Source organism: Neoarius graeffei, chromosome 11, assembly GCF_027579695.1.
Source record: "Neoarius graeffei isolate fNeoGra1 chromosome 11, fNeoGra1.pri, whole genome shotgun sequence".
Classification (NCBI taxonomy): domain Eukaryota; kingdom Metazoa; phylum Chordata; class Actinopteri; order Siluriformes; family Ariidae; genus Neoarius; species Neoarius graeffei.
The window spans coordinates 49,811,971-49,832,006 of NC_083579.1; the positions used below are offsets into that span (position 1 = coordinate 49,811,971).

A 20,036-nucleotide genomic window follows, 5' to 3' on the forward strand; every position below is an offset into this window, starting at 1 on the left:
CAACGTCATTGACAAATTGATAAAAACCCACTGGGCTTTAGACTCGCAGGCAGAGGATCCAGAGGTGGCCATCTTAATTCTGATTTATGATGGATGTAAATGCTTACAATGAATGGTTTTCTACTTTTTTCTGTCCATCTACAAATATTTCCCCCTTTGTACACTTTTAATATAGCCTAACAACTTGAAAAATATGCAATTTCACTTTTAATATATAACCTAATATTTGTGCTTGAGGTTTATACTGGATATATATTAGGGTGAAAAATAGTGATAATGTTATAACAAGTAATAAATAATGGTTCTTTAATAAATAATAGCTCTTTGTTATCAAAATAAAACCTGATCGGAGAAGCCAGTGTTGGAGGACTATCTCTCCTGAAGCACATGACTAGGGGAGAGCAGGGAGACTTGGGACAATCTTTATTCCAATAAATTAATTTTAACCAATCAGGTTTTAGATGACATCAAATGTTCGATGTTGCCCCTTTTGAGTAACTGATTTCCTTTGGAGTCACGAAGCTGGACATTGCAGTAAGATTTGTGCAGTTCAATATTTTTATCAACCAAAACTTGTATTTTCTACTTCACTCCACCTCCATTCAATGGTGTAATGTCTGCTGGTGAATTCTGGATTTGTTAGGAATTAAAGTATGTAGCCTTGATTTATCATCTCATTTCATTATCTGTAGCCGCTTTATTCTGTTCTACACGGTTACAGGCAAGCTGGAGCCTATCCCAGCTGACTACGGGCGAAAGGCGGGATACACCCTGGACAAGTCGCCAGGTCATCACAGGGCTGACACATAGACACAGACAACCATTCACACTCACATTCACACCTACGGTCAATTTAGAGTCACCAGTTAACCTAACCTGCATGTCTTTGGACTGTGGGGGAAACCGGAGCACCCGGAGGAAACCCACACGGACACGGGGAGAACATGCAAACTCCACACAGAAAGGCCCTCGCCGGCCCCGGGGCTCGAACCCGGACCTTCTTGCTGTGAGACGACAGTGCTAACCACTACACCACTGTGCCACCCCTTGAGTTATTATAGTATATTATAGTATTGTTTATTAAACTTGTATTCTGGGGGGCGGCACGGTGGTGTAGTGGTTAGCGCTGTCGCCTCACAGCAAGAAGGTCTTGGGTTTGAGCCCCGTGGCCGGCGAGGGCCCCTCTGTGCGGAGTTTGCATGTTCTCCCCGTGTCCGCGTGGGTTTCCTCCGGGTGCTCCGATTTCCCCCACAGTCCAAAGACATGCAGGTTAGGTTAACTGGTGACTCTAAATTGACCGTAGGTGTGAATGTGAGTGTGAATGGTTGTCTGTATCTATGTGTCAGCCCTGTGATGACCTGGTGACTTGTCCAGGGTGTACCCCACCTTTCCCCCGTAGTCAGCTGGGATAGGCTCCAGCTTGCCTGCGACCCTGTAGAACAGGATAAAGCGGCTAGAGATAATGAGATGAGATGAGATGGTCAGATAGGAGAGTTGGGACGGTTCATGTTGCAGATTTTTTTTTTTTCTTGTGGTTTACAAATATAAAATTTTTAAAAATGTTTGTTAAAAATGTGAGCATGTACCTGCATGAGGATTAAGTTTATTTCATTCCTTCTTAAGAAAGGAACCATTTTGTCTCGTCAGGTTTTGAGTAAACTGACATTTTTCTATCGCTGTACCGGCATTGTATGTTCATACAGTTCATATGTTACAGGTTTTGATAATGAATAAAAATTAAACATGTAGGCCGAGGTATTTTATTTTTGTCCCAAGTCTCCCAACATATAATGTCTCATATCTTCCCTGAATGTCTCCCCACTCTGCCCTACCTATAGACATAGAGTTCTATAGCTTAGTACTAACAGCATTCACGTTGATTAATATGGTAAACTTATCCAGACAGAAAAAAGTAGTATTGATGAATTTGTCTGGCAAGGGGCTTTACAACCAGCATGGTGTGTGAATGTGTGTGCATGGTGCCCTGCGATGAACTGTGCATTCTCACCTCACTTGCAAAGTGTTTCTGGGATAGGCTTCTGATCCCTGAGCAGGATAGGGATATTTAAAAAGGAAAAAAAATCAGTTAATTTTTCAGTGATCTCTTGCCTGAAGTGGAAAGCCCAAACTCCATCATTGATGCTAACTCGCGAATCCTGCCACTGTTTGGCTTTCCTTTTTACGAAGGAAATGCTGCGTCCATAAAGTAGGATACATGTGCTACTGGAGCATCTGTAAGGCTTGTTCTCTTTCACAAGTGGTGTCTTATAATGATTTAAACGTGAGTGTGGCGTGTTCAGGTTTTAAGAGGTAATTTTATGCTCCTTGCAGCACCAAGATTGAGAAGGAGAAAAAGGAGCACGCCCGACAGCACGGAATGATCCGGACAGAGATCAGCGGGGCCGAGATAGCAGAGGAGATGGAGAAGGAGAGGCGCTTCTTTCAGCTTCAGATGTGCGAGGTCAGGACGTGCAAGAACATTTAGAGATGATGAGCAGAAAGAGAAAATGTAATGGCTAATTGGTGTGTAAAATTGTGCAACAGAGCATGCTTAGTCAAGTATTATAATGTTTCCTCAAATTTAATGAACGTTTCTCAAAATGTTGTTGGTAATTTTCTGCTCGGCTTTACAAAAAGATTACCGTTTTGTTACGTTTGTTCTGCCATATTCCTCAGTCTGGTGGATTTTCATTTCAGTATCTCCTCAAAGTGAATGAGATTAAGATCAAGAAGGGTGTGGATCTGCTGCAGAACCTCATCAAGTATTTCCACGCGCAGTGCAAGTAAGGCCATAGTATCAAATTTGAAGCTAAATATAATTCAGAAAACTTTCAATCGAAAGGTCAATATCAGTCTTTCTTTTGCAGCCGAAAATAAATTCACCTTGCAACATACAGCTGTGACAGTGAGACGATAATAATTTACACATAATAATCATTTGACCAAGACTTGAAAATAGCTTTCGATAAAGAAGCAAGGGATGTCAATAAAAATCTTGGGGGGGAGGAGACAGTTAAAATGTGCATAGTGGAAGCTTTATAGACCAAATATCAGCCATTAAGTGTGTGATGTTCACCTGCAGTAATATTTTCAGTGTTTATTCAGTGTGTAATCACACCACGTTGTGTGTATGCACTTTCATTATGCCCTGAAGCGAAGTCATTTTTAAAGTGGCGCTTCAGTGAGCAAGGACATGTCATGCAGCTTATTAGATATGCTGTTTGATTTAATAAGGTTTGGGCAATTAGCAATGGTCAGTTCTGTGCATAATTTCCTCCCCCTTCGAAAGCCAGGCAGAAATTAATGCCACTGCTAGGAGCAGTGTTGCCAGATGTGTAATTTTCCTGCAGAATTGTGCTACCTTTGAATTGCTTATGTGTATTATTATTATTACTACTACTACATTTGGGAATTTTGCAACCATGAAATAAGTTGAATCTAATGTTTAGATGTTATATGTGTGGGGGAATGAATGAAAAATAAATATATATATATATATATATATATATATATATATATATATATATATATATATAGAGAGAGAGAGAGAGAGAGAGAGAGAGAGCCATAGCCAAATGGTTAGAGAAGAAGAAGAAACCTTTATTTGTCACATGCACACTTCAAGCACAGTGAAATTCATCCTCTGCATTTAACCCATCTGAAGCAGTGAACACACACGCTCAGAGCAGTGGGCAGCCACACTAGAGTGCCCGGGGAGCAGTCAGGGGTTAAGCACCTTGCTCAAGAGCACTTCAGCCCAAGACCACCCCACATTAATCTAACTGCATGTCTTTGGACTGTGGGGGAAACCGGAGCACCTGGAGGAAACCCACGCGGACATGGGGAGAACATGCAAACTCCACACAGAAAGGCCCTCGCCGGCCACTGGGCTCGAACCCAGAACCTTCTTGCTGTGAGGCGACCGTGCTAACCACTACACCACCGTGCTGCCCACGGTGAAGCAGCTTTGGGACCAAAAGGTTGCCGGTTCGATTCCATGGACCAGCAAGAATGGCTGAAGTGCCCTTTAGCAAGGAAGCTAACCCCAGGCTGCTCTGGGTATGTTGTAGGTCGCTCTGGATAAGTCTGCTAAATGCCTATAATGTAATATATGTGTCATTCTGGGGAAAAAACCCATTGGATGTCACTGTGACAGAATTCTGGCAAAGAGCTAAAAGAAGACTCAGGATTTTTCTGCCTGTAACGCCTCAACTTTAATTATAAGTACTGTATATTTCACCAGAACCATCTAGGAATTGTATTATTTACTATTTAATCACCCCGAGGCAAGATTCAAAGATGATATCTGATAAGGAGCCAGTTTAACGAACACAGCTGTTAATGGCATCAGTCTAAACATGTCTAAAACCTTTCTACCGAAGTGTGATTTCTTCACATAGTAAACGCCAGGCTTGGCTCATGGACACACCTTCTAATTCAATGGTGTTTTATTTATTTTTATTCATTAAAAGTCACTTCATGTCTTAAAGTAATGATGGATGTTGTTTCTCTTTACTTAGTTGAGCTCCATTTACTTCACGTAATATGGATTATTACAGTTGTGGAATGGCGCTATTTGCTGTATATTTATTATTTACTGTCTGATCTCAAACGCATTAAGAAAGCAAGAAGTTGACTTTTGATGAGACACACATGTTAACTGAAACGCATTCCAGGTGACTACCTCATGAAGCTGGTTAAGAGAATGCCAATAGTGTGCAAAGCGTCAAGATAAACGCTGGCTACTTTGACTAATCTAACCTATTAAACATATATTTTTTCCAACACTTTTTTGTTTACCACATAATTCCGTACATGTTCCATATGTTATTTCATAGTTTTGATATCTTCAGTATTGTTCTACAATGTAGAAAATAATCAAAACACAGAAAACCCTATGAATGCGTAGGGGTGGCCAAACTTTTGACTGGTACTGTACGTGCCGTAGCGAAAACCTAATCCGTTTTGTTAGTAATCAGATAATGACTGGAATCTTTAAATGCAGCTTTACTTCTGGTTGAGATACAAGAACCAGTCAGTTTTTGGTTTTCTCATCTCATCTCATTATCTGTAGCCGCTTTATCCTGTTCTACAGGGTCGCAGGCAAGCTGGAGCCTATCCCAGCTGACTACGGGTGAAAGGCGGGGTACACCCTGGACAAGTCGCCAGGTCATCACAGGGCTGACACATAGACACAGACAACCATTCACACTCACATTCACACCTACGGTCAATTTAGAGTCACCAGTTAACCTAACCTGCATGTCTTTGGACTGTGGGGGAAACCGGAGCACCCGGAGGAAACCCACGTGGACACGGGGAGAACATGCAAACTCCACACAGAAAGGCCCTCGCCGGCCACGGGGCTCGAACCCGGACCTTCTTGCTGTGAGGCGACAGCACTCACCACTGTGCCACCCGTTTTTGGTTTTCAGTATTATATGTGTAATAAAAATGTATTTAAAAAATGGCCATGTGAAGGGTTTTCCGAGGCTGTGGCACACATCTTTATAAACCTTAATATCAGACACATTGCGAATGACTTTGCCAAACTCCCTCTCACATCCACACATCAGGCATTTTTTCACTAGGAGAAAAGCCTGAAGTGAAAAGGTTCCTGGATCAATACTGTCTATTTGGGAAAATGTATGCCCAAAATATTCCTGTTCTTCTCCACTCGTGTGACAGTCAGATATTTTCCACATTAAGAGGTGAGACTTGGCCTCATCCTGTAGGCTTTGCCCAATTACTTTAGAAATCAGGCGAAAAATGCTATTCTCAGAAGAGATTTTTAGACCATTAGTGTGCGTGCTTGTGTGCGTGAGATAGTTGGCAGGATGTTAGTGGAGGTTTGACGCTAATGTGATGTATTTTTACACCTGATCGGACATCTTGTCTCTCAGTTTCTTTCAGGACGGCCTAAAGGCAGTGGACAACCTGAAACCCTCGATAGAGAAACTGGCCACTGACCTGCATACGGTGAGCAGAACATTCACATAGCTGCGTGTTGATGCCTTCTGGCTTAAGCATATAATTATTTGCTGTTAGTTAGTTATTAAGAGGAGTAGTATTTGGCCTTGTTGCTGACTTGGCTTTGTGTTTTAGATCAAACAGGCTCAGGATGAGGAACGCCGGCAGCTCACACAGTTACGAGACGTGCTGAAGACGGCGCTTCAGGTGGAGCAGAAAGAGGTAAGGCCAGCTTCATCGTGCCCAAAGTATAGTGAATGTACACTTTTATTTGGTTGTAGCTTACTCACACTGATGTGATAGGACTTAAAGTCAGGCTTAACTTAATGTAGGATATTATTTAATCAAAACCAATAATAAATACTGCACATACTGAGGACTGTCTGGAATTGTTAGCTCTGAAAGCTCGCATTTTGTCTCTTTAGACGGACTTCATGTGTTTGCTCTTTACCTTAAACACACAGCTTTATCTCTTGTAATCCTTAAACGTTAAGCGATTTGCATTTGAATTAAAAGCATGTAAACAACCTTCTTAACTCTGTGAGTAGCCACTGAGTCGCCGAGAGATCTGGCGTTTAGACGACTGCGCTGTGCTTTTGTGTTTGTCTTGTTTGTGTAACTGTTATTGTGTTTAAATCGTCTGATGGAAAGCTTTTTTTCTTTTCTTTAATGCCTCCGTCCTTTACCAACGAAGTCTAGGAGAGTAAGTGCCTGCTTGATGTCCACTTTTTGTGAAGAAAGGTGCAGGGGATGGGAGACCATGAAGTCCCTACTTCCTGTACCTTTTATTTTGTTATTTATGTACAGAAGTGCCAACATGTGCTGTTTAACTGTAGTGATTTCTGATTTCCTAAAAAAGGCAGAACTCCAAATAAAATTCAGACAGCAGAAAACCCAGTTAACCGAAGGGGAAAGGAAGCGAGACGTCAAACCTGTATTTGCACTTTTTTTGCACAAACTTTATTTTGATGAACAACTTTTAATCTGGATTCACAAACCAATAGAAAACCAAAGGGTGAATATTTTGCATTTATTTGTCAACAAACAGCTCATTCGGTAATAGTGTGCAGTGCATCACTATTTATATTGCATTTTTTTCCCATGTATTGAACTATTTCTTATTCCTGTTGAGTGGACAATATGTTTGAAGTTTTCCTTTAGTGTCACTAAGGCTACATCCACACGACAACGGCAACGAGATTTTTTTTTTTTTAAATATCGCGTCCACATGGGCAACGGATCAGTAAAATATCAGGTACATATGGTAATACAACGATTGCTGAAAACGATGCAATACACATGCCACACCTCTATGTTCCCATCAGAGACACCAGAACAATAGAAGTAGATGCATGCGCATAAACCCCTTCTTCTGTAGCATTAGCCACATAAAGTTTTGATTATTAATCAGTCTCGTAAAACGAAAGACGCGGAAAGAGGAATGAATGGGGGTAGATGGAAGCTGGTACGCCAACATTCTTATATCCTCCAGAATTCTTTAATGGTCCAGAATAAATTGAATGCTACACGTTGATGGATTACTTTGTTCTTCTACGCCCTTTTTGAGGAATGTATTGTCGGACTTAAACCAATATCTGAAGAGGTGAGATCGCTCCTTTTTTTTTTTCCTATGTTTGCTGGCGGGATTGTTTTTGTTTTTGGAAAGCGCACGGGCGGTGCGCGGTTTGGTACTGCTTCCGCAGTGTTTGGACTAAAGACTCTGCCCTAAGGGCTATTCTCTCACACACACTCTCTCTCTCTCTCTCTCTCTCTCTCTCTCTCTCTCTCTCTCTCACTTTGCACCATTACACAATAATACAGTGAATATATTTTGTAAGCGCATTTCATGAACCAAGTTATAGGATTTGTTGACAACTCGCATCGAGTTCGTTACACTTCTACCCGGCGTGAAGCACTGACATTCATGTGGTTGTGACGTCATCGTAAACAAATCCGTTCTACTCATCCAGACGACTTCGCAACGGCACCGTTGCCAGATTTTTCCACTCTGGAACCCGTTCTCAAAAGATTTCGTTTTGGGGCACCCAAAATGCCGGTGCCGTGTGGACGCCAGGCCGAAACGATAAACAATTTTATCAGATTCACCTGAATCCGTTGCCGTGTGGACAGGGCCTAAGAAAAGAGCAATTTCTCTTTTCCCCTCAAATTCTGCATAATTTATGTGCAACACCACTCATGGGCTGTTTGTTTATTTCTTAAAAAGTAAGAGTTGTATAAATTAAGCTTAAGCACTCGTCTAATTCCTTATAAATCTAAACATTTCTGCGGTTAAACATTAGTTCAAACAGTACGCATTGCATCATTTATGCCGTTAGCATGGAGCCGTCCCGTCTGCAGACACGTGCTCGGGTTTTAACGGTAAGATTAAGTGTTTTCTATCTGCCTGCTAGGATTTTCTTATTAGCAATGTTGGCATCTTTGCATGAAGTTTGAAAAATGGTCCCACTGTTTAATCTGAAGTCAGAAAGATTTACGTACCCTTCGTATGTGTTCAGGTGCAGAAATCCAATTTAGTTTCATGTTTTCTTTCTTTTTGTCATACACTGACCGAACTAATGAAGTTTCCTTGTGGTTTAAAGTGTTTAAAAACATATCAAGTCATTGTATCTTTTAATGATCTGATTTTGCTGGCTTGTACATATTTCATTCCATTAAAAGCACTTTTGAAATCTTAGTCTGGTAAGCCGACTGCACTCTCAAGCTTTATTACTTTCTCCAAGTTTGTGAATGTGGTCGCCTCTCAGGGGGTTCTGGCACATCCACTATGGAAGTTTCCTTAAAGGAAGTGACCGCATCAGAGTGCAAGTTTTTCCCTTCCTTTGACTCTGGGAATAGCCACTTCCTGTCTTTTTTTTTTTTTTTTTAAAGATAAATGTATACATGCATCTACACGCATCATTATTCTGCTTCATAGGATTCCCAGGTGCGGCAGAGCACCACTTATAGTCTGCACCAGCCGCAGGGGAACAAGGAGCACGGCACGGAGCGCAGTGGAAACCTGTACAAGAAAAGTGATGGGTGAGTGAGTTAACTTCGTCAAAATGTCATGCAGGACATGAGTGCAGTATTCATCATGTTATGAAAGCCATAAAACTTGATTTAACTGAACTGATGGACTGGAGGACAGCATCAGCATGATGACGCTTCCTGTTTCCTGTCTCCAGTCTACGGAAAGTGTGGCAGAAGAGGAAGTGCACAGTGAAGAACGGCTACCTGACCATCTCCCACGGGACGGTAAGCCAAAGTGTTGATAAACTGTATATTTACTCTTTCTTTTCCCTCTCTCTCTATTCCACTTTATTGTTGGATATCCCACTTTCAAACCTTCCAAAAGCAAATAGTTTTCTCTCAGTGTTTACTTTTTGTCCTGGAGACTGGAGCATGTATTGAGTAATGCGACAAGCTTGTTCTGTTTCTTTCTACTTGGAATTTTCCCACTTTTCCCAGAAAAGGGGAAAGAGGGAAACTGTGCCACACCTACTTCTAGAACATACAGAAGCTTGGCTTGTATAACTTCAGAATGCTTTTCTCTCATGAAAAGAGCAACATAAGAAACTGATGGTGAAATTTACATATCGTGTGAAAGTCTTCCTCATTATTATCATTCATTCTGTTTGCTAATTCATTTCTCTCTCTCTCTCTCTCTTTCTCTCTCTTTCACACACACACTTGTGCTCCCAGCCAAACAGACCACCAGCCAAGCTCAATCTCCTAACCTGCCAGGTCAAGCACAACCCAGATGAGAAGAAAAGCTTTGACCTCATCTCACGTATGGCAATCCCTTTCAATATCCACCCACACACACTGCCTCAGTTTTATATTTAACTTAAGTTTCCAAAGTTGTTCTAAACCCAAATGGGCAAGAGCTTAGATGAATGGAATCACAACACCCTATGCCATTTTCCTTTTTTATTCCATTCACATTGTACAGGCAGTAAAAGTATGAATTAAGTCCGGAAAAGTCATGATGATCAGCTGTAAGACAGATCACAGGGTTTATTCTCATGTGCTCATTCTAATACTTTATCTTTACTATAGTAACAACTGACATGGGCACTTGTATGATGTACAATACCAGTCAAAAGTTTGGACACACCTACTCATTCATAGGCTGTTCTGTATTTTGACTATTTTCTACATTGTAGAACGATACCGAAGATATCAAACCTATGAAATAACATGGAACATATGTGGTAAACAAAAAAAGTGTTCAAAAACAAAATGCTTTATAGTTTAGATTCTTCAGCGTAGCCAGCGTTTACCTTGATGACGCTTTACACACTATTGGCATTATCTAACCAGCTTCATGAGGTAGTCACCTGGAATGCTTTTCAATTAACAAGTGTGCCTCGTCAAAAATTAAACTCCGCCTTTCTGTGCGGAGTTTGCATGTTCTCCCCGTGTCCGCGTGGGTTTCCTCCGGGTGCTCCGGTTTCCCCCACAGTCCAAAGACATGCAGGTTAGGTTAACTGGTGACTCTAAATTGAGCGTAGGTGTGAATGTGAGTGTGAATGGTTGTCTGTGTCTATGTGTCAGCCCTGTGATGACCTGGCGACTTGTCCAGGGTGTACCCCACCTTTCACCCGTAGTCAGCTGGGATAGGCTCCAGCTTGCCTGCGACCCTGTAGAACAGGATAAAGCGGCTAGAGATAATGAGATGAGATGAGAATTTTTTTACCTTCTTAAGGTGTTTGAGATCTAACAGTAAATAGTAAATAATAAAAATACAGTAAACAGCCCTATTCAACACCACAATTGTAGTAATCCAAATTGTCAATAACCGCTCAACTAAGTAAAGAGAAACGACATCCATCATTACTTTAAGACAGGAAGTGTCTTTTAATTAATAAAAATAAATAAATAAAAACCACTGAATTAGAAGGGGTGTTCAAACATTTGACTGGTATTGTGTGTGTGTGTGTGTGTGTGTGTGTGTGTGTGTGTGTGTGTATAAATAATATGGCAATTTTAATAATTCACCAATTACACCAATTTTTTTTTTTCTCTCGTTGTATTTCTGCTAGTTTGGAAGTGTCTATACTGCCCTCCTTTAGCTGACTCTAAATTCTAGACTCTGCATCCAAAGTGATCGCAGTAATACTTGAACCCTGCATCATAAGCGATGCAGTGATGATCGTGACATCAACACATCATAACAGGTGTTACAAGTTCTCATGACAGTTTGTGTTTCGGTGTTGGCAAGAGCACCATGAGCAGATTTTAATGTCTTCAAGCATTGTGTCCATACATGGATGTGTCAAAGCTTCTGTCATCAACTATACAGTGCCTTGCAAAAGTATTCATCCCCCTTGGTGTTTGTCCTGTTTTGTTGCATTACAAGCTGGAATTAAAATGGATTTTTGGGGGGTTAGCACTATTTGATTTACACAATATGCCTACCACTTTAAAGGTGCACATTGTCTGTTATTGTGACACAAACAATAAGATGAAAAAACAGAAATCTGGAGTGTGCATAGGTATTCACCCGCCAAGTCAATACTTTATAGAGCCACCTTTTGCTACAATTACAGCTGTAAGTCTCTTGGGGTATGTATCTATTAGCACATCTAGCCACTGGGATTTTTGTCCATTCCCCAAGGCAAAACTGCTCCAACTCCAAGTTAGATGGGTTGAGGTCTAGGCTTTGATTAGGCCATTCCAAGACATTTTAAATGTTTCCCTTTAAACCGCTCCAGTGTAGCTTTAGCAGTATGTTTAGGGTCGTTGTCCTGCTAGACTGTGAACCTTCGTCCCAGTCTCAAACCTCTGGCCGACTCAAACAGGTTTTTCCTCCAGAATTGCCCTGTATTTAGTGCCATCCATCTTTCCTTCAGTCCTGACCAGCTTTCCTGTCCCTGCAGATGAAAAACATCCCCACAGCATGATGCTGCCACCACCGTGCTTCACTGTAGGAACGGTGTTCTCAGGGTGTTGGGTTTGCGCCACACATGGCATTTCCCATGATGACCAAAAAATTTTATTTTTGTCTCATTTGACCAGAGAATCTTCTTCCATGTGTTTGGGGAGTCTGCCACATGCTGTTGGACAAACGCCAAATGTGATTGATTTTTAAGCAATGACTTTTTTCTGGCCGCTCTTCCATAAAGCCCCACTCTGTGGAATGTATGGCTTAAAGTGGTCCTATGGACAGATACTCCCATCTCTGCTGTGGATCTTTGCAGCTCCTTCAATGTTGTCTTTGGTGTCTTTGTTGCATCTCTGATTAATGCCCTCCTTGCTCGGTCTGTGAGTTTTGGTGGGCGGCCTTCTCTTGTCAGGTTTGTAGTGGTGCCATATTCTTTCCATTTTGCTATAATGGATTTAATGGTGCTCTGTGGGATATTCAAAGTTTGGGATATTTTTTATAACCCAACCCTGATCAATACTTCTCCACAACTTTGTCTCTGACCTGTTTGGAGTGCTCCTTGGTTTTCATGTTGCTTGCTTAGTAGTGTTGCAGAGTCAGGGTCCTTCCAGAACAGGTTGATTTTATACAGACATCATGTGACAGATCATGTGACACTTTGATTGCACACAGATGGATCTTAATCAACTAATTACGTGACTTATGAAGTGAATTGGTTAGACCAGCTCTTATTTAGGGGTTTCATACGAAAGGGGGTGAATACTTATGCACACTCCAGATTTCTGTTTTTTCATCTTAATTATTGTTTGTGTCGCAATTAAAAAAAAAATGTGCACCTTTAAAGTGGTGGGCATGTTGTGTAAATCAAATAGTGCTAACCCTCCAAAAGTCCATTTTAATTCCAGCTTGTAATGCGACAAAACAGGACAAACACCAAGGGGGATGAATACTTTTGCAATGCACTGTATATGCTCAATTTACACATAAAATCAGCAAATGACATGAAACATGCTGTTATGTCAAGTAATGGTAACATGTCACTGTTGAATCATAAACTGCCAGAATGCCAATGTACGGTATATGGTTATGTCAGTCTTATGACTTGTAGTTTAAGGAATGTTGTACAGTGATTTATAATAGTGCAAGTGAAGTGCTGAGGAATTTAGGTTAAATGTGTTGCTCAAGGGTCAATCCGTGCTTTACTTACAGCGCTGCTGCTTTTTACCAAAATGCTTTTACTGCACGGTAAACAACTAACATAGCTGTTATATATAATTAAAGGTTTTTAGTTTGTTTATATACACTGATCTGCCATAAAATTAAAAATACTGACAGGTAAAGTGAATAACACTGATTATCTCATTACAGTGGCATCTGTCAGTGGGTGGGATATATTAGATAGCAAGAGAAGTCAGTTCTTGAAGTTGATGTGTTCGAAGCAGGAAAAATGGGCAAGTGTAAGGATCTGAGCGACTTTGACAAAGGCCAAATTGTGATGGCTAGATGACCGGGTCTGAGCATCTCCAAAATGGCACATCTTGTGGTGTGTTCCTGGTATGCACTGGTTAGTACCGACCAAACATGGTCCAAGGAAGGACAACCGGTGAAGCAGTGACGGGGTCATGGGTGGCCAAGGCTCACTCAGTGCGTTTACATGCACATCCAAATCGAGCTACTGTCCCAGCAGGGTCCCAGCAGAGGTGCCAGAGAAATCCAATCCTACATGCACACAAGGAAATCGAGCTATTGTGTGAGGTACATTGTGCACCCGAGCCACAGGTGGCGCTACACGCCCCATCGTGTTGGTACACTTCCGGTTGTCGTCATGAAGAAGAGCTATTCAAGAGTATAAACAAAGTTATCAGCAGTGTTGCCAGATACTGCTGGCGTTTTCCAGCCCAAAACATGTTCAAATCCGCCAAAATGCACTTAAAACCGCCCAATCTGGCAACACTGGCAGTTCCGTGTTCACAAGTTCCGTGTTCAAGCTGTGAGGCTTGCTCTAACAGACTGTATGGCTACAAACTGTCCTGTGCAGACCACTGTTTTGTAAGACAACTTATTTTGCACAATTGTATATTTTTCTAAAGTCCATTTTTTGCTTACAAAATTTTTTTTTTTTTTTTTGCTTACAATTTAACTTATGTCTTAATAAACACACAAAGTTCAATTGTTTTGTTTTTATTGACATTCTTCAGATGTTGGACATATATATATATATATATATATATATATATATATATATATATATATATATATATATATACACACACACACACACACACAAATACAATGACTTGTTTATGTACACAATTCACAGCTATGCAACAGCTGTACAGATGTATTTGGTGATACAGTAAGTGAGCTAAATTTTAACAGTGCAAACAATGCCACAAAAAGAAAAGATTCATGCCGTTGTCATGATTCGTTGTCATGCCGACCGAGGCTGTTGTGTTTCCCGCTTGTGGTCTCGTCACTCGTCACTTCCAGAAGGGGCAGCGCTGAAGTAAGTAGCTCGACTACGTAGCTCGATAGGGTTTACATGCACTAAGTAGTTCGGCTAAAATCGCATAATCTAGGTCGTGTAGCTCGATTACGAGAAATCAAGTTCGGTTCGATTTCAGCCGAGCTAAGGTGTTTCCATGGCATTTAGAACTTCGATTTCAGTCGAGCTACGGCAGAAATTCGATTTTCTCTATGTGCATGTAAACGCACTGACTGATTCACATAGGGCATGAAGGCTAGCCTATATGGTCCAATCCCCCAGAAGAGCTACTGTAGCGCAAATTGCTGAAAAAGTTAATGCTGGCTAAAACAGAAAGATGTCACTTATCCATATATCACTGAGCCATTACTATGAATGAGTAAGTGCGTTCAAACGTTTGACTGGTCCTGAATATATAATAAACAGAATATTTTTATATTTAATTATCCCTTTCCTCCTTCTCACACTCGCTTTCCATCCTTCTCTCCCCTCTTACTGTCCTTCCATCTCACAGATGACCGAACGTATCACTTTCAGGCAGAGGACGAGGCGGAGTGCCAAATGTAAGCATGTGTGTGTTGTTTTTGCGCCAAAAGGAAACCTTTCGTCTTGCAGTTCCTTTTCCTGGCCTCCTAATTACCTTCTTTCAAATCAATTACTCTTTCGTTCCTCTCCACTCACGCTCTCTTCCTGTGTCTCTTCCTCTGCCTCGTCTCTGTTCAGCTGGATCTCGGTGCTGCAGAACAGTAAGGAGGAAGCGCTTAACAACGCCTTTAAGGGAGACCAGCACGTGGGCGAGAATAACATCGTTCAGGAGCTGACCAAAGCCATCCTGGGCGAGGTTAAACGCATGACGGGCAACGACGTCTGCTGTGACTGCGGTGCTCCCGGTGAGCGACTCGTAAACGGGTTGGAATTACGAAAGGGAGGGGGAGATTCGGGAAGTCTGAATGGATCAGAGCAAGAACAAAAGACAAGTCTTGGAATAGACTGTAAGTTGAAATGATTCAGTGTAATGAGGAGGATGAGAAACTGATCTGCATACCACGGTACTGCGGAACTGGAAAAGATATTTACTTAATCAACTACAGTGGCTTGCATAAGTATTCACCCCTTTGAACTTTTCCACATTTTTGGAGTATTACAACCTGGAAGTGAAATGAGATTATTTGTCATGAATCTACATAGAATAGCCATAATAGTGGAGTGGGTTTAAAAACCCTACTAATTTATGATTTGTACAATTACTGAACAATAAAAAAAAAAAAAATGTTGATTGTATAAGCGTTTTCCCCCTTTACTGTGAAATCCCTAAATGAGTTCAGGTGCAACCTGTTGCTATCAGACGTCATAGAATTAGTTGATTGTGTATAATAAAGCTCATGATGCTCGTGATCCCAGCGTCTCTCTGGAAGGCCCCAGAGTTTGTTAGAGAACATACAGTATTTAGACAATCCCAAAGATCAAGGATAGGGCTGTGCTCACAGCTCGCGATACTCGATCATGTACGATTTTCGGGGGTACGATACGATATCGTTTACTCACTTGAAAATCGAAAATCCCATATATGACATATTTCATGCATATCTCCCGGCTCTGTAGCAGGTTGTCATCAATTTTCACTTGATTTAAAGCATGTTTCATGCCAGAAATCGACGGAAATTCATGCTTGCAACCTGTTCCAACCAAAAACGTTTTTATTTACAAATGGCGCTTCCAGTTACTCAGGGCATGCGCACTAGAAATTAGGCGCTTTGCTTCAATGCGCTCTGCTACAGACGCTGCAAGCCGCTAATTACGTCCCCTATGTCTCCATGGCCTCGTCTCGAGACTCATTGATTGAATAATTTTGGTGCCAAACGTATTCGCGCCCTCTGCTTACAATACATTAAAGGCATCGTTTAACTCGATATATCGCGATATATATGGTACGATATCGTGAGCAACTGATGGCAAACGAGCACAGTCCTAATCAAGGAGCAGTCAAAACAAGTCTGTGGGAAAAGTTCTGGGAAAGTATCAATGAGGCTTTAGTTATTAAAATATGGCAATCTTTGAACATCCAATTAAATCTTATTAAAAATAGTATGAATACGGCACAGCCGTGACTGGGCCTAAAGTAGGCTGTCGAACCATAGACTGCGATCAGGTAAAGATCAAGAGGAAGGTGAATAGTTATGCAAAGCACGATATAATTACAAAATCATGCGATTTTGTGACCAAGGCTTCTGTTTTAACATTTGGCCTCTTTCATTCGGTGAAAAATTATGGTCCGTGTTTTTGTTCCAGCGCCCACATGGCTGTCCACCAACCTGGGAATTCTGACCTGCATAGAATGCTCTGGGATTCACCGCGAGTTGGGAGTACACTACTCCAGAATTCAGTCACTCACACTGGATGTCCTCAGCACATCAGAACTCTTGGTTGGTGGTTCACATTTCCTTTTTTTAAACATTAGTGTAAGTGGTAAAGCAGAGGCATTTCACATCGATGACCTTATGAATGATGTGGAATCAGTACATCAGATGATAATATAAATAGTACTCAGTATTTGAGAATTTTTACACAATTATATCTTATTTGAGGGTGCCACGGTGGTGTAGTGGTTAGCACTGTTGCCTCACAGCAAGAAGGTTCTGGGTTCGAGCCCAGTGGCCGACAGGGGCTTTTCTGTGTGGAGTTTGCATGTTCTCCCCGTGTCTGCGTGGGTTTCCTCCGGGTGCTCCGGTTTCCCCCACAGTCCAAAGACATGCAGGTTAGGCTAATTGGTGACTCTAAATTGACCGTAGGTGTGAATGTGAGTGTGAATGGTTGTTTGTCTCAGTCAGTGCGTTTACGTGGACATCCAAATCGAGCTACTGTCGGTAATCGAGCTAAGGGTCCCAGCAGGGGTGCCAGAGAAATCCAATCCTACATGCACACAAGGAAATCGAGCTATTGTGTGAGGTACATTGTGCACCCGAGCCACAGGTGGCACTACACGCCCCATCATGTTGGTACACTTCCGGTTGTCATCATGAAGAAGAGCTATTCAAGAGTATAAACAAAGTTATCAGTTCCGTGTTCACAAGAAGAACGACGACGAGGACAGCAACATATACATATATATATATATATATATATATATTCAACTCCTTAAGCTGAATGAGCATGAACTCTATCTCCTCATTGCTCCAGAAGTGCACGTTTCTACTACTGTTGTCATGCCGACCGAGGCTGTTGTGTTTCCCGCTTGTGGTCTCGTCACTCGTCACTTCCAGAAGGGGCAGTGCTGAAGTAAGTAGCTCGACTATGTAGCTCGATAGGGTTTACATGCACTAAGTAGCTCAGCTACAATCGCATAATCTAGGTCGCGTAGCTCGATTATGAGAAATCCAGTTCGGTTTGATTTCAGCCGAGCTAAGGTGTTTCCATGGCATTTAGAACTTCGATTTCAGTCGAGCTACGGCAGAAATTCGATTTTCTCTATGTGCATGTAAACGCACTGTGTGTGTCAGCCCTATGATGATCTGGCGACTTGTCCAGGGTGTAACTCGCCTCTCACCCATAGTCAGCTGGGATACGCTCCAGCTTGCCTGCGACCCTGTACAGGATAAGCGGCTACAGATAATGGATGGATTGATGGATGGATGAATATCTTATTTGATCTGAGACTAATAAAAGCCTGAATTAAAAAAAAACAATAACCTTAAACTATGGGTAAGTAGATGGTGATGGAAAAGCACCACTGTGGTGGCCTTTTGTTTACATGGTGTGTGTGTGTGTGTGTGTGTGTGTGTGTGTGTGTGTGTGTGTGTGTCCTGCAGCTGGCCAAGAATGTGGGGAATGCTGGATTTAACGAAATCATGGAGGCGTGTCTGAGTGCAGAAGATATGGTCAAACCAAATCCTACCAGTGACATGTAAGTGATGCTCTCACTTTCACTCTCTGGTTGTCTGTGTGTGTTTAATGTTGTCACTCTTCATGGGTGATGGAGCAAAATATTATTGTGCAATATTTTCAGAATGTTGGACTGCACACATTTGTTTGAAGATGTAATATAAATAGAATTTAATTTCACTCTGGAGTAGTAACTAGAATATTACCATAAGCTATCAAACATGGATTTCAATTTTTTTTATATATCAAGTAAACTGCACTGAAACAAACTAGAGAACAAATAAACAAAAGACACCATGTATCTGTGTGCCAGTGCATTGCGTACACAACTCATTCCTCACAGGGACTTTGCATCACTTCTGTAGCTGTTCATATGGCACTTAAAGCATAAAGCTGCCTTAATGAAGCATTCACATACTCTCTCTGCAACCAAACAACCTCATGTGAAGCTGTTTTTTTTTTTCCTCTGCATGTTTTATGGCCGCTGCCTTTTTACAGCGGTGCTTGAAAGTTTGTGAACCCTTTAGAATTTTCTATATTTCTGCATAAATATGACCTAAAACATCATCAGATTTTCACACAAGTCCTAAAAGTAGATAAAGAGAACCCAGTTAAACAAATGAGACAAAAATATTATACTTGGTCATTTATTTATTGAGGAAAATGATCCAATATTACATATCTGTGAGTGGCAAAAGTATATGAACCTTTGCTTTCAGTATCTGGTGTGACCCCCTTGTGCAGCAATAACTGCAATTAAATGTTTCCGGTAACTGTTGATCAGTCCTGCACACCGGCTTGGAGGAATTTTAGCCCATTCCTCCATACAGAACAGCTTCAACTCTGGGATGTTGGTGGGTTTTCTCACATGAACTGCTCACTTCAGGTCCTTCAACAACATTTCCATTGGATTAAGGTCAGGACTTTGACTTGGCCATTCCAAAACATGAACTTTATTCTTCTTTCACCATTCTTTGGTAGAACGACTTGTGTGCTTAGGGTCGTTGTCTTGCTGCATGAATCACCTTCTCTTTAGATTCAGTTCATGGACAGATGTCCTGACATTTTCCTTTAGAATTCTCTGGTATAATTCAGAATTCATTGTTCCATCAATGATGGCAAGCCGTCCTGGCCCAGATGCAACAAAACAGGCCCAAACCATGATACTACCACCACCATGTTTCACAGACGGGATAAGGTCCTTATGCTGGAATGCAGTGTTTTCCTTTCTCCAAACATAACGCTTCTCATTTCAACCAAAAAGTTCTATTTTGGTCTCATCCATCCACAAAACATTTTTCCAATAGCCTTCTGGCTTGTCCATGTGATCTTTAGCAAACTGCAGATGAGCAGCAATGTTCTTTTTGGAGAGCAGTGGCTTTCTCCTTGCAACCCTGCCATGCACACCATTGTTGTTCAGTGTTCTCCTGATGGTGGACTCATGAACATTAACATTAGCCAATGTGAGAGAGGCCTTCAGTTGCTTAGAAGTTACCCTGGGGTCCTTTGTGACCTCGCCAACTATTACACGCCTTGCTCTTGGAGTGATCTTTGTTGGTCGACCACTCCTGGGGAGGGCAACAATGGTCTTGAATTTCCTCCATTTGTACACAATCTGTCTGACTGTGGATTGGTGGAGTCCAAACTCTTTAGAGATGGTTTTGTAACCTTTTCCAGCCTGATGAGCATCAACAACACTTTTTCTGAGGTCCTCAGAAATCTCCTTTGTTCGTGCCATGATACACTTCCACAAACGTGTGTTGTGAAGATCAGACTTTGATAGATCCCTGTTCTTTAAATAAAACAGGGTGCCCA

At 41.5% G+C, this 20,036-nt stretch overlaps 1 protein-coding gene across 2 annotated transcripts in view; it reads left to right on the plus strand.

Moving 5' to 3' along the window:
* asap2a (ArfGAP with SH3 domain, ankyrin repeat and PH domain 2a) overlaps nt 1-20,036 on the plus strand; it is a 157,440-nt gene that overhangs the window by 107,431 nt on the left and 29,973 nt on the right. For both annotated transcript variants that reach the window (XM_060934099.1, XM_060934101.1), the window contains exons 6-16: nt 2,332-2,461; nt 2,698-2,783; nt 5,904-5,979; nt 6,106-6,192; nt 8,906-9,009; nt 9,156-9,225; nt 9,673-9,760; nt 14,857-14,905; nt 15,066-15,232; nt 16,632-16,765; nt 18,149-18,243. In XM_060934099.1, the coding sequence (XP_060790082.1) occupies nt 2,332-2,461; nt 2,698-2,783; nt 5,904-5,979; nt 6,106-6,192; nt 8,906-9,009; nt 9,156-9,225; nt 9,673-9,760; nt 14,857-14,905; nt 15,066-15,232; nt 16,632-16,765; nt 18,149-18,243 (1,086 nt within the window). The remainder of the gene's footprint in view (nt 1-2,331; nt 2,462-2,697; nt 2,784-5,903; nt 5,980-6,105; nt 6,193-8,905; nt 9,010-9,155; nt 9,226-9,672; nt 9,761-14,856; nt 14,906-15,065; nt 15,233-16,631; nt 16,766-18,148; nt 18,244-20,036) is intronic.